General features: G+C 50.8%; 1 protein-coding gene across 1 annotated transcript; it reads left to right on the top strand.

Annotated features, from left to right (window-relative positions):
* Positions 1-1262: 1262 nt before the first annotated feature.
* CALML4 (calmodulin like 4) lies at positions 1263-10585 on the top strand. The gene is made up of 4 exons (XM_057723028.1): positions 1263-1308; positions 1407-1437; positions 7444-7632; positions 10285-10585. The coding sequence occupies exons 1-4, from the start codon at positions 1306-1308 to the stop codon at positions 10380-10382; spliced, it is 321 nt and encodes a 106-aa protein (XP_057579011.1). The 5' UTR covers positions 1263-1305; the 3' UTR covers positions 10383-10585.
* Positions 10586-14532: the final 3947 nt, after the last annotated feature.

Raw genomic sequence — 14532 nt, 5'->3', positions numbered from 1 at the left:
AGGTGACTCAGGAGACACGAAGTAGAGGAAGAGAGAACCTTCTATGTGGAGGTGGTCAGGGGACAAAGGAGGGCCCCACATGTCCATATGCCTTGTGCAAATTACCGACAGGTCCCTTGGTGCACGTGTAGCCCCTTTCCAGGACCCGTTCGTCCCCGGCCTGGGAGCCCTGCTGCAGTGCACAACCTGTGCGGCCGTGCGTGCCAGTCCTGACAAAGTGGGTGGACCCTGGAGTCAGAGCCCCACAGGCAGAGCAGCCACCAGCCGTGCACCAGGGATACAGCAGGTGTCTGGGAGAAGAAGGGGGAGAACGCAGCTGTGCCCAGTGCCTCAGCGCCAGGGAACCGCCCCTGCCCCCCGCCACTTCCTTAGTGGGAAGCACAAACCACTGAGAAATGGGGAGAGTCAGCAGCTTCTGCTGGAAGTGGTGGGGGCTGCGGTCAGGAGAGGCAGGAAAGGAAGCAAAGGGGGAGACTTCCTGGCCAGAAAGGCACCTAAGGCCTTCCGCAGCCCCTTGGGTAGCCCATGGTGGGGCCGGAGACCCTGGTGCAGGCACCTACCACACCCCCACCCCTCCCCCTCCACTGAAGGAGGGGAGGGAACTGACACGTGACGAGAACTGGTGGTGCGCTGGCCATTTGCCTCTCCACAGCCATGTGATGGGGCCTGGCCAGGACACTGAGGCACAGAGCAGTGAAATGACGCACCGAGGTCACTCAGCAAAGGCGCCGAGAGCACCAGGCTCGGTGCCCCTTCTGCATGCGGCATCCCAAGCCTCCGGTGGTGAAGGCACCATCACTGGGCAGTGCCATCATGGCAGGGTTTCCTTCCACCTACAAGCTGATGTGCAGAGTGCCTGACATCTAGGAGGAGTCTGTCCCCAGAGAGAGAGGAGAGACCCCTGGAGGCAGGCCCAGGGTGGGACCCAGGGATCCTTGTTTTGTGTGTCACTGACCCCTTCCTAGGGTCCACAGAGGGCTCCCAGGAAGGACCAGCAGCGTTCGTCCTCTGGCTAGAGCATCAGCCTCCTGATGCAGGACCAAGTGCCGGGGAAGCCCTCATGCAGCCCCGGTCTCTCAAAATCCAACCTGCCATCAGCCCAGGCAGGCCGGGCATCAGCGGTGCTTGGGAAGCTGGAACCTGACCCCTGGCATTGGGCCTGGTCTCCATGGCAGCCGTGGATTTATTACCGGGGCCTCCACCCAGCTTGGCAAATGGACTTTCGACTTGAAGCCGGGGAGGAAGGGGAACAGGAAGGCGGTTCTGGGAGCGGCAAGCCCACGGGTGGCAGCTGGAGGCCCCGAGATGGTGAGTGAGGGTCTGTGTGGCCTGGTCAGGCTGTCCTGGGCTGGGGAGGCCGGGGGCTTTCATGGAGTCCTTCCCTGACTGTTCTCTCTCTGCTGCAGGCCAAGTTTCTTTCCCAGGACCAAATTAATGGTAGGTTTGGTTTGTTCTTTCATTAGCAACTCACAGCAAAATGTGGGTCTCGTTAGGCAATTTGCTCTGCTCCGTTTTTGTTGGTGGGAGAGCTGGGCCCACCCACGGGCAAGGGGGCAGCTGCAGGGAAGGGCTGGGGGGAGGTGGGGGGGGGGCAAGGCTTGGAGGGAAGAGATGTTGGTATTACATTTGTCAGTATGATTTACAAGAGGCAGTGATAGGAGAGGGAGCGCACTAGATTTTCCTCTAGAACTTGATAGTTAGATTTGGGGAAGGAGGGGGAGAGAGGATGGACAGAGAGACACTGGCAACTGGCTGTGGCTGAAGGCCCAACAAAAGGGGGCTTTGTAATTGGCTGCGAAAGAGAAAAGAGCCCATGCCTGCACGCTCAGGCAGGAGGCTTCTACACTCTGGGCCTCAGTCTCCCCATTTGTAAAGGGGGGAAGATCAGCTTAGGTGGTCTCTGAGGTCCCTTCTGTCTCGACAGCAAGCTTCGTTTTGGTGTTTGGGGCACTTTATATCCCCCGAGTTCCCTAACCTGCCGGCCCGCAAGCAGGCTTCAGTTTCCCGCAGTGCTTGGTTCTGTTTCCACACAGCCACGCTGACAGAGTTGGGTTACACAGAACTCAGGGGCCCAGATCTGTCTGGGGAGGCCCAGCTGAGCTCAAGTAGGGAGGTGAACTGAGGGTTATCTGGGCAGGGATTCCAGAGTTCTGGGTACCAGGAGCTGGGTCTATAAGGGAGAACCGGTGAGTAAGTTGCAGACATCTCCCCATAGACTCCTTGATATCCTTACCCCACAAGGGGAGCCAGAGCAGGAACGCTTAAAACACAAGGCCCAGGGCAGGGGCCTCTCTTGCCTAGATCTTAAGATGAGACTTGAGGAGTCTCGGGGCCGGAGTCCAGCTCTCAGCCTCAGTGTCCCCCCATCAACACCTGGTTCTGAGGCTCGCTGACCCTCCCTCTGGGGCCTCTGAATCTCCCAGAAGGGAAGAAAGGAAGATTCCCTTTGTATCCTAATGTCTGACACAAAGAAAGTGACCATAAACATTAATGAATGAAAGACCAATGGAGTGGGAAGGGACCTTGGACGCAGTGGACCTGGGGTCCAGTCACCTCTGAGCTTCAGTTGTCTCATCTGTGAAGTGGGGATAATGACACTGCCTCACGAGACTGCTGTGAGCAAGAGACAGAGCAGATGTCAGTCACGTGCCTGACACTGGGGCTGGGTGTCACCCAGACATACGCTGGGGCCAGCTTGTTCTTGCTCTTGGGTGGTACAGTTTTAGGAGTTTTGTGAGCCGGTTGTTAAAATCAGCCATTATTAAATAATGGAAGATGAAAGAATGTTCTAATCCTTCCATCTGTACAACAGTTTTTAAAAGACATCTCTATTGCAATCAATAGTGCTAAAGATTTGAAAGAGATTTCAGTTTAATGAATATAATTTGCACAAAGGTGAGAAATAGTTTAAGAGTAGACCAGTTATCAGATGTAGATCACCTATCAGATGTAATGACAGCATAGTCATTGGGAAAAGGGTTGCATTCACTGGCATGTAACCTCGCTTATGGTTAAATCCAAACTGTAGGTTGGCAGTGAATACAAGAGCTGGCAAAACTCACTTGTGATAATCAGCTAGATGGAATTTATAATCCAGTATATTTTATGATTTGTAAATTGTGTGCTGTACATCCTTAAGTCTATGAAACAAACTCTGTACATATTATCAGAGCTGGTGGTTATATTCTGGGCACACAACTGGTGTTATCCTAGGCCCTGGGGTGGATTCTTTCTTGCCTTGGGGCATTTGTATTTTCAAAGGGAAAACTTAAAGGGGATATTTAATCCAGTTTATTTAACGCAATTTGTTCTTTCATTCAACAATTATGAGTCCTTTCTTTGTGCCAGCCCAGTTCTAGGCATTAAAAATACAGCAGTACACACAGCAGTGCCAAATCCCTGCGCTCACAGGGTTCAGAACCTTGCTGGGAGTGGGGGGCAACAAACGAAAGTGGTAAAATAAACGGGATGTAGGATGGCCAGCTGGCCTAGCAGGAGAGCAAGGAGGCGTGGAGGTTGTAGGGGCCGGGGGTGGGGTGGGGGGGCGGAAGGAGAAGAGCCCTTGTTCCAGCACAGGACTCCAAGTTCAGAGCCCGCCTCTCAGGTCTTTAAAGGCAGGAATATAGAACCCATTTGAGGTAACTGTGAGGAGATGGGCCCCACTTGACCCTAGTCTTGCTGAGAGCAGGGGCCATGGCCCCGTGATGCGGGGCATGGGGCGGGGGTGCAGTTTGCCCCCTTGTAGAGTCTGGTTTATTCCAGGCCCCAAGAGTGTGATGTCGCCACCTAGCCACTCTCAGAAGGTGGTCAAATGTCATAGGATGAGGCCTCAGGAAGGCAGTGGGCCCAACCCCTCTTGCAGAGGCCGACGAGACAGAAGACAAGGTAGGGTGGCCAAGAGAGGTCCCCAGGAGCGGGGATGGGGAGAGCTGAATTGAAGCCCTGCATGCGGGCGGCGCTCTCTCTGTCCCCATCCCCACTGGCACTGGGCCCTCTTGGAGGGAATTGGGTTTTGCAGGAACCAAAGGTGAGTTAGGCTAGGCTCTGGCCCTGCGTCCCCTAGACCACTCCAACCCCTGCCACCAGGTCCTGTTGGTGGTCTGCCTCTCTGAAGCTCAGGCTCTGGAAAGTTCTGAAAGGGCAGAAGGTCCCCCTTCAGCCTCTCCACAGGCACAAAAGCAGCTAATTGTCTTTAAACCCCACTCCCTGGCCTGCCTTTGATGAGCAGCCTCCCTGAAATCCTCGGCTGCCAGGAGAGGCCTCAGTGAGGGAACACGAAGAGGCCCTAGGCCTGGCTTCCTGCTCTGCGGCCCTCTGGGGGCTTCTGCCCCGGGGGTGGAGCTGCAGAGTGGGCTGCTCCCTGCGAGTTCTCTGCTGCTCCAGGCTTCCTTGCCCCTCCCCCCCCCCCACCACACCATGGGAACAACAAAGGTGCCACCCCCCAGGGTCACAGCGAGGGTGACAAGGGCCTGGGGGGAAAGTGCTGGTAGGGGGATCTGCTGTTGCTGGTGTTGTTATTTTCAGCTCAGGAGCCGCGGGTCCAGGCCTCGGAGGAGGCCGCTGGGTGTGGGAAGCAGGAGAGAGCGGGGTGCTGAGGACGGTGCAGGGCCCCCCACGCTCCCAAGTGGGGCTCAAGCAGGAGCTCCACCCCGCGGCCCCCAGGGATTGGGCGAGAGGGGAGTTTTGACCAGTTCTGATAAGAGCCTCACCCTCACCGCACGGTCACAACCTCTGTGAGGAGCCCCTTATCTTCCCAGGCGCCCAGCTGGCCTCACTGTGCCTCCAGGGCTGGGGCTCGGGGGGAGATGCCGGGGGGGGGGGGGCCGATTCCACTGGGGGGGGGGGGCTGTGGACCTGGAGGCCACGTCACCTCTAGCAGGGGAGAGGGGGTTCAGGGAGAGCAGCAAGCTGGATCTCAGCAGAGCCTGGGAGGACGTCCTGGCAGCCCCTCTTGAAGTCCTGCACGGGGCCAGGGCCTGTGTCAGAGCGCAGCTTGAGAGCTGGGCAGCCTGGAAGCCGCGGCTGGAGCAGCGGACTCAGGGACACACCCGCAGTTGGGATGATTGGCACATAGGAGAGCCTCACTGCCAGGCCTTCCCCGCGGGGGTTTCTGGTCCTCGCAGCAGCCCCGAGGCATTATTACCCCCTGCTTCCCCTGTAAGTTGTCTTTGCAGAGGTCCTCTGGGAGTCTGGTGCCCTGCGGTGGGCTCCGGGTCTCCCTGGGCTGGCCTGTGGTTTTAGTCAGTTGAGGAAGGGAGCAGGGAGGGAGAGAGGGAGGAGGCAAGAAGGGACGTCGGGGAGGGAGGGGATGGGGGGACAGATGAGATAGAGGACACCTAGTTAAGTATAACAAATACCTTTACAAGTATATCCCATGCAACCCTTGGGATCGATGTAAACAATGGGTACATTTTTTAGTATATCTGAAATTCTATTTACCCTGGCAGCTCTGGATTTTTCTTTGCTGTGTCTGGCCCGGCTAGGAGGGGAAGAGGAGAGGGGAGCAGGCAAAAGGAAGGGGAGGGGCAGTAAGGGGGGAGAAGACAGAGAAGGGGCGGAGGGCGAAAGCGTGCTCTGACTCTCGCTTCTGGGCTGTGGCAGAGTACAAGGAATGCTTCTCCCTGTACGACAAGCAGCAGCGGGGGAAGATTAAAGCCACTGACCTCCTGACGGTGATGAGGTGCCTGGGAGCCAGCCCGACGCCCGGGGAGGCCCAGCGGCACCTGCAGACTCACAGGATAGGTGCGTGCGCCGGGCCAGTTGCCAGGGAAGGGATAGTCTGGGCTGGGGGTGGGCCCTGAACCCTCCAGCTATGGTCCTGGGGGAGGGCCCGGCAGGCAGGTGCAGAGGGTCGGGGTGTGAAGAGCTCAGAAGTCTGAGGGGCAGGTGGTAGCCAGAGCTCCCGGCTGGGGGAGGTACCTGCCAGGTATGCTGTGTCTCACTCAGGCTTCCTTGAATCCTCACAGCAACCAGTGACACCCCCATCCCAGAGGACTGAGGGATCTAGGCCTGCCAACAAGGTTATTGCAAACCTGCAGTCCAGACGGTGCTAAGTGATCCCAAAGTAGTTCTGATAGAACAATGTCCCTTTTCTGAGTATTTGTCACCTGCTTAGCTCAACAACCCAGTGAAGAAGGCACTGTCCTATTCCAAGTTCTGCAGATACAGATCGAGATTCAGAGCCCATTAGGTAACTTCCCCGAGTGCTCAAGCCAATGGTGGAATCAGGCTCGGAACCCAATTCTGATTTCCAAGACTGACCTCCTAAAAACTGGAAAGCTGGGAGGAAAAAGCATGGAGGAAAACCCACCCACAGAGCTTCCAGGTGGTTCTCTGGTCATGCGATTACGGGCGATGTTCATCCCCTGTGTTGTCGCCTCTGTTTCTGACAACGGAAATATACAGGACTTTTAATACCGAAAACAAGTTGTTTTTTGTTTTGGTTTGGGTTTTTTTGTTTGTTTTTTTGTTTGTTTTCTAGAAGAAGAGGAGGGACGTCAGAGGCCAGGATGGCTGTTTGCATTGGCAGGTGGACACGCAGGAAGGAAAGAGGAAGGGGTGGCCTGGAAAGAACACTTGGTTGAGAGCCCATCTGGACCACAGTTTCCTCATCTCTCAGATGGGTTCCCTCCATCTGCTAGGGTTATCCTGAGGTCCCATCAGAGGGTGCCTGAAGCAGTGCTGGGAGCCTGTCCTGAGGCCAGGCTCGGCTCAGGGGTGGGCCTCTGAAGGCCTTAAGCCAGGTGATGGGGGCACTCAGCTCCTGAGATGCACTGCTTCCGTCTCCAGAGGGGTGGTGGTTTTGTCTGATTTCTGTCTCCGGCAAACAGGAAGCTGTGGTCGGAGGCAGTTCCGATGTCCTGCAGTTGTAGCCCAGTCAGGGCCTGGGCTGAGGTCCCCAGGCATGGCTGGAGGAGGGGTGTGGGCTGGGAGGACTGGGGTGGAGGGTGCAGGGAAGGGACGTACAGGTGAACAGCCCAGGTGGGACAGAGACTTGAGGCCCCAGGTGGTGGCTCATCCACCCATCTTTGTAGATGTGTTGCAGTGGCTGCCAAAGCGGGGATAGACATGTTGGTGTACTTCCCTCCAGTTTAGGGCAGGAGAGGAGCATCCAGAAGAGGGTAGAGGAGGCAGTGCGTCATCCTGGTCCTGCCACTGCTCTGAGGTGGCTCTACACTCTGAGCTTCTGTCTCCTTAGTGGGCAAAATGAGATGATGGCCAGTCACTAAGGGCTGTTGGGAGGACTAAGTGAGGCATATCCGTGGTGGGAACTCAGCAGGACAGGCTGCGTCCTCTTCCCCGTGACTACTGCTGCCGTCATGGTGCTTCCTAAGTTAGGTGGCCCTTGAGCTGGCCATGAAGGCTTGGGCAGGAGGCCAGTTGGCTTCCCCAGGAGAAGCCTTTTCCTCCCTGCTCACTCTGCTGTGTTTGGGGGTTTTCTAGACAGAAATGGAGAGCTGGATTTCTCTACTTTCCTGACCATCATGCATATGCAAATCAAACAAGAGGACCCGAAGAAGGAAATTCTTTTGGCCATGTTGATGGCAGACAAGGAGAAGAAAGGCTACATCATGGCATCTGAACTACGGTCAAAACTCATGAAACTGGGGGAGAAGCTCACCAACAAAGAAGGTAATGGCCAGGGTCCCTCTTTCCCGACAGTGGAAGGCAATTAAGGACTTTTGGGAAGGACACCAGAGCCCAATCCATGCCACCTGGGTTATGTTGGCACCGCGTTTGACAGATGCCCCAGAAGGTTGTGACTGAATGTTGAGCTCGGTGAACTCTGGATTGGAGCCTGGGAGAGAACTAGGGGGCCTGTGGGTGGCGGGAGAAGTTAGGCAGGATCAAGGGACGGCCTGGGGACATCCAGTTAGGATCTACTTGGGCATCACCCTGTGTTCTAAACTTTCACTGCGGGCCTTCACTTAGTGATTTTGACACCTCTAAAAGCACCAGTGTCCCCCTCATACTGATTAAAGAAACAGGTGCAGTGAGTGGCTTGTGAGTAACAGAGCTGGGAGCTAAATGCGGGTCTGTTAGACACTCGGACCCCTGCCCCAGCCCCTCTCAGGCGCTTTCCTCTCACCACAGCTGTCTCCTGAATTTGCTGCTGTTGCCAAGTTTCTAAATTGAGATGTTAACTTTGCCCCCTTTCCTCAAGACTCAGACAGCTAGCTCTAAGGGGTGTCCGGGGTGGTCTCTGCCTCCTACCTTCTCACCTCAGAGCAGGATGAGAGGCTTGGGTCTTTTGGGAAAGCCTGATGTCCGTGGTAAGGGCGACCCCAATGTTGGGTCTTTTGCAGGTGTTTTCCCAGCCTGCCTGGTGGGCCCCTTGGTCTAGGCACAGTGGCCATCCCAGGTCACCATCGGAGTCCACACCCACCAAACCCAGAGGCTGGGGTTTCTAGTGAGGCCGCTGGGCTTGCCTATGATTGGGGCAAGAGGAAAAAGGCTTCGATAGTGACAAGCCTTTAGCCTTTGGTTAAATCACAAGACTTAAATCCTGGCTTCCTCTCATTCTGGGGGACCTCAAGTGAGTTTCTTAACCTCTCTCACCCTCCTCAGTTTTCTCGTTGGGAAATGAGGTTACAATAGACAATCCCTCAGGTCTCTCTGAGAGCTAACATTCTATAAAATAGTCTGCTGAGATTTTATCTGCAGCCACAAAGCACAGCGCAAAGCATGTAAAAATAGCACTACAGAAGGCAGATGGAGCTTCCCCCACTTTTTCAGGCAGGCAGCTATCTCCATCTCATCTTTCATTGTCGCTGTTTTAATGTGAAAAGGGAAACACGGGCTCTCCTTCCCTCCCCAGCTCTGAGGACACTGCTTGGCCTTTTACGTACCAGGTGGAGTGTTAGTAGAGAGGCCCAGCAGAGGCCTTAATTCTTACGGTTAATGATCTCTGTCTAAAGTGATACCATGGCCCCCAAACTCAAACACATCTCTCATTTGTTTAACCAGTAAAGAAACATTTCAAAGAAACTGGCAGTGTCTTCCAGAGACTGATGTCCCTTCCTCTGGCTGTGGGAGGCAGGAAAGATGATCCTAGAAGTAAGACTCCTTTACCCTCAGTGAAAGAAAGAAAAGCTTCAGTTTTACTACAGAAGCATCCTTGGAGCAGCTGAGACGGCTGCGAAGGAGGCCTTTGCGACCTGGTTCTTTGTGGGTTCCAAGGGAATGGCCATCCTACCCAGACGGCATCATCAGACTCCAGCTGCCCCTCTTCTGGACAGTTGGAGGCTGCAGTGGTTGGTGTTGGACCTATCCATTTAACCTGTCCAGTTAAAACTGTTAGGACAGTGTTAACCAAGTGGTTGATGAAATAGGATAAATTACAGCCTCACCATTCTAAAAATACTCAGAAGTACTATCAGCTTAAGCACAGAGCACAGTAATTACATTTTGGAGGAGGATGGTTAAGTAGGAAGTCACAGGATATTTTCTAACTGCCCAGGAGTACGTTGGGGACATCTGGGGCCGGGGAAGTTGACACAGAGCAGTGAGAGAGTTTTGTAAGAGAGTGAGGATGGTCCTGAGGAGCCCCCATGGAAAAGTGTAAGCTGAAATGGCTCTTCTTGTCAACTCCTGGAACAAGCCAGTATTTTGTTCCAGGAATCCAGAACCAGTAAATGTAGGGTTTTTTCTTTTTTTGCGCAACATTAGAGAACAATGGCAGTTTTTTGTAGGCTTTGAGCTTAGACACAATTGAATTTATTTTCTGATACTACCCCACCCCCAAAACACACCCTTTAAAAAAGAAGTGATGGTGGCAGATACCACTTGTCACCGAGCCCCCTCCTGGAGTGGGGGATGTCCGTTTGGAAGGCCGACTGGCAGGCCAGGGGCAGGCCAAAGACTGGGCTGGGGGTGCCCAGGATGGAGCTGCAGAGGGTGTCTGTTCTGCAGGGGGCGGAGAGGGTGGGCTGTGGAAGGTAAAATTCATGCGAGGCTTTCTGAAAATACTGGCACAGGGGTCAGATATTTTCTGAAGGGGCAAACAAACAAACAAAAGCACAAAGTGGTTTCAGTGACTGAATCCTTACCAGTACACCCCCTACCCTGGCCCCTGCAGAAAGCCTGATGAACTCAAAATTGAATACATGGTCTCCAAGGGGTAGGGGGTGGGTCGTCCTGGTCCGCTCACTGGTTTATTTCCTCATCTATGGGAACAGTCAATTAGACGCTCAGGGAAGACCTCTGGGGAGCCCCAGCCCCCAACTGGATGTCCTCTAACGTAACACTAAAGCCAAACTGAAAAATTAATGTGATTTATTGCAGTGGATGATCTTTTCAGGGAAGCAGACATTGAACCTAGTGGCAAAGTGAAGTACGACGAATTCATCCGCAAGATCGCCATTCCTGTGCAAGACTACTGAACGAGGAGAAGGCAAGAGAGCCTCCCCGGGCCTGAAAACTCAGACTGATGAATTTTTTAAAAGTGTTCCTTTCACTTGAGGGAGATGGCAAATACACCAAGAGGACATACCTGACCACAGCAGAGGATAACTGAGCAAGGAAACAAAATGATTTCAGCTACAGTCTTAGCATGTCTTTCATAAAAGATCTTTATTGATTTTAATAACTATCATTAATCTAGCCCTTTACAGCATGGAAAGAGCCTATGGTTTAGATTTGGGCCAGGGTTCCAGTTTTGACTGTCTTTTCCCAGCCAGGTGATTTTTGGGCAGATCATTTCACTCCTCAAAGCCTTAGGATTCTAAGGTTGGATTCCTACTTCTTACCTCATGGAGCCTGTTGAGAATGGGCTTAAAAATGCCTTTACAAATTGTAGAGCACTGTGTAATCCTGGGTTGCAATGGCCATGCTTCTCCTAAAAAGGGCAATTTACCAAAAGACTAATATTCTGTGTTTGGGTGCTGGAACCATCTTCCACATGTCCAAGAAAAAGCTAACTGAGAAATAGCAACACTAACTACGGCAGCAGTTCGTGCAGCACCACAGGGTCACGTACAAATCCTCATTCCCAGTGCATACGACTGTAGTTCCGGATATTCATTCATAAACAGAATATAGAACAGGTTAAAACAAGGCAGCATCAGCTAACCCCTGGGAAGAGTGACCTGACTTTACACCCCAAACCAAAGGAAACCAGATGTGACGAACTGCATTCACGGAGTCCTCGCAGAGCTTGAGCAGACCTGTTCCGATGCTTATGGCAGAGTTTTGAGCTCTTCCTTGGCCCGTTCTCAGGTTCATGGGACTAGGATGGTCTGCTCAAGTTGGCCGAATTGATCATGGCTTCAAGCCACTTCCTCAGGACTCATGGCTAGAACAGGCCACAGCCACAACACAGCAAGAGCCCTGGAAAACAACAGTAGGGGTACTGGTCCTGCCAGGCGCTTCTCCGGCTCAAGTGGCTTTTTAAGTTAGTTATGTATCCAGGAGGTGCCAGGCTGGTGCTGCCTGTGCACTCATCAAAGTTCTGGATCCATCGCCAGCGTCAGCACAGCCCTAAAAAGGGCTGGCGTCACACACTGGCATGTTGAGGGGGGAGCAGGGCAGAACTAAGTGCAGAGATTTTCATCCTTATATGTATCAAAATTGGGCTCGCTCAACGGTGGCTTTTTCTAATGGTGCCTTAGTGGCTAAAGCAGAAGAAAACCAAATTAAGAGGGAGGTGTGTCTTTGGGGAGGTTTACACAGGACGCAAACCTAAGGGCCAGGAACAAGGGACACTTCAGGGGCAAAACATAGTCTTTGTGCAACTATCTTGCGATGCTGCGTGGTCTCAGACCAAATGGAGGTCCTGAGAAAGGAGAGCCACTTTCATTTCCCCAACCATGTAACTGCCAATGAAGTAAGAATTCCTAGGAGCTGTAGAGAAGGGTTCTGTGGGGGCAGGCAGTACGTGGCCCCCCCCCCAAAACACCAGTAGGTGAACTTGTGCTCATCAGGCTGGGGACCTTAGGCTCACACGGTACTGGGGCAGATTCAGGTTTTGTGGGGTCTAAGGGTTATACAATTTGGCAGCCTTCTTTAAGAAGATTACAACAGAAATACAGAATTACTAGGGCTGCTCCAGGGACCCTGGAAGAGGCCAGAGCAAGTGAGGGGCCCTGGTGCTTAAACTTCATTACCTTCATGGTAAATCCATCTGAGGGCTGGTTAGATGTTGGCACCCCATGGAGAACCGCTATATTTCACTTTCAGGCAAGGTGCAAGGGTCCTAGCGCCACATCTCTTTTTATCTCATCATGGACATGAGGAAGTTAGTACTGCACCATCTGCAATACCAAGGACTGGACAGCAGAGACCTGTGATTTAGATAGGACAGGAAAAGGAAGCTCTGGGCTGTAACAATAAATGAGGGTACGTTCCTTCAAAGCTTTGTCTTTATATGCCACTGAATGGTACTCATGGTTTCAAAGCAAGTTTTATGAATCTCATTTGCCTAATAGGAATCTGAAGTACAGCTTGCCAGAAACACATAAATGGTGTGTAGTGGCCATTAGAACCTGGGGCTCGTGTCCACTGACTCTGTGCTCTTTATTAAGGGTGTGCAGTGGGTAGGATTCCAAGATCGTGGGGTGTGTTCTGATTTAAACCTCTACCCCAGGAAAGGCTCTGACACTACCTTATGTCCGGGTTTTATGCTCGTTCCTGAAATTCCTGTCGGTTTACCTAGCACCCAGTATTGTTTGCAAAAAAGGCCACAGTGCTCTTAACAATGAAACTGCAGATTAATTAAACAGATTTAAAACTAAACAGATGCTGTGGTTCATTACAAAGCTAGCCATACTTCAGTAAGAAAGGGGAATGACAGCTGTATATTCATTACTTACCTCAAAGCATGTTGCAAGAGAATGAGTTACTTGTCATGCTTTGAAATCTCTGGATCAAAGGGACGCTGGAAGCACAAAGCATTGTCACTTTTTCTCATAGGGACTGTCCCCTTGTATACGCAGCAGTGTATTTTACAGAAGACAAATTAACTGAAGGCTTTTCTTTTATTACATCTAAAGAGCTCTACATAAACAGGTAACATTCAATAGGTAAACAATTTTTTTTCCAATGCATGTAATAAATATTTTCACTTGGTACTTTTATACAAACTGACATTGGTCTACTATACATTTTTAAAAGCCATTTTACTGGTTTGGCATGCGGTATGGAAATTCTAAGAGAAAAAGTTTTAAGGCAATGAATCACAGATTTAAGTTCATGGAATTTATGGTAACTTTTATATCTGTTTATATACATTTTTTTCCCCTTTGTTAAACAATTAACAGCAGCACACTCTGGGACCACCAGCTATTCTCCCTCCCTCTTTCTGAAATCTAAGCTTTGTGTTTTCTTTTAATTAAAAAACAGAATTCAACATGTACTGATAAAACAAAATTCTTACTAAAATAATTTCAAATGTGCTTTAAAGTCCTAAAGATCTTGTTTTTTGTGTTTAAAATTGGATCTGTTTAAAAACAACGTTCTTTCCACAATAGTAATTTAAAATTGGGATATATTTTCATTCAGTTTCAGACATTTGACTCAAAGGAAGATCTGCCAAGAAATCACATTTCTCAGAAGCTTAAGTGTGTATTTTCTACGTCAGTAATAACAGAGAATTGTGATGTCTAAATTAACAGAAGTAGAAAATTTTTAATGCTCAAAATAAATTAGTCAACCAAGTGTGGCATGGTTAAGGTCCAGATAGTTTTAAAAACATGTGTTCAATAATGCCCACAAAATAATGAAAAGCCACTTCAACCCTGCTAGTCAAACAGCGATTATGCTAAAGATGTGCATGTGTTTATACACACACACACCCCCACAGTACTGTACAGAAACACAAACATATGCACACCTATTACGAGTGACCAAGGCAAGAGGATCGTTATTCTGAGAATGGTTATTTGTCCACAGACAGCATGTTCATGTTAGCATGGGTGGGGGAGTGATGGTGGGCTAGGGAAAAAAGAAATGACTGTGCTCCTACAAAAGAAAGAAAAGATGAAGATGCAGTGCATGACTCCACTAATAATTACTATGGACCATTAACAATCTGATTGACTAACAGTGGCCATGAGACCAACAGCGTAATAGCTACTCCTACTGCAAGATTTTAGAAGTTAACAACTGAAAGGAACAAACTCCTTAAGAGTGGAATGAACTAATATAAAAACACAAACTGAATGGTTAGTTTCTCTTGTGGAGACATGACCAAAGCTACTAGACAGACATTTATTTCTCCCTGTTACCTGTTCTTCCCTTAGGTTGGTATAACGCAGGACACTGAGGGAAAATAACCCTCTTGGAACTGGGCTGAAGAAAGTAGAGGGACGGGTTTTCAACTGGATCATTCAAAGAGTTCGTAATTCAGCATCGTACACAAAGTTATTGATCAGAATTCTGAGACCACTAACAATGACAAAAAAAGAAAAACAAAACTATTCATTTTATCTTAGGTAGCTGAATTAATAGAAACATCTATTAGAATGTGAAATAAGAAGCAACTCCCTACAATTTAAGTAATTTCTATCCCAATCTGATTTTAGACACAAATTATAA

The sequence above is a fragment of the Hippopotamus amphibius genome, chromosome 2 (assembly GCF_030028045.1).
Source record: "Hippopotamus amphibius kiboko isolate mHipAmp2 chromosome 2, mHipAmp2.hap2, whole genome shotgun sequence".
NCBI lineage: Eukaryota > Metazoa > Chordata > Mammalia > Artiodactyla > Hippopotamidae > Hippopotamus > Hippopotamus amphibius.
This window is presented reverse-complemented; position numbering and strand designations above follow the sequence as displayed.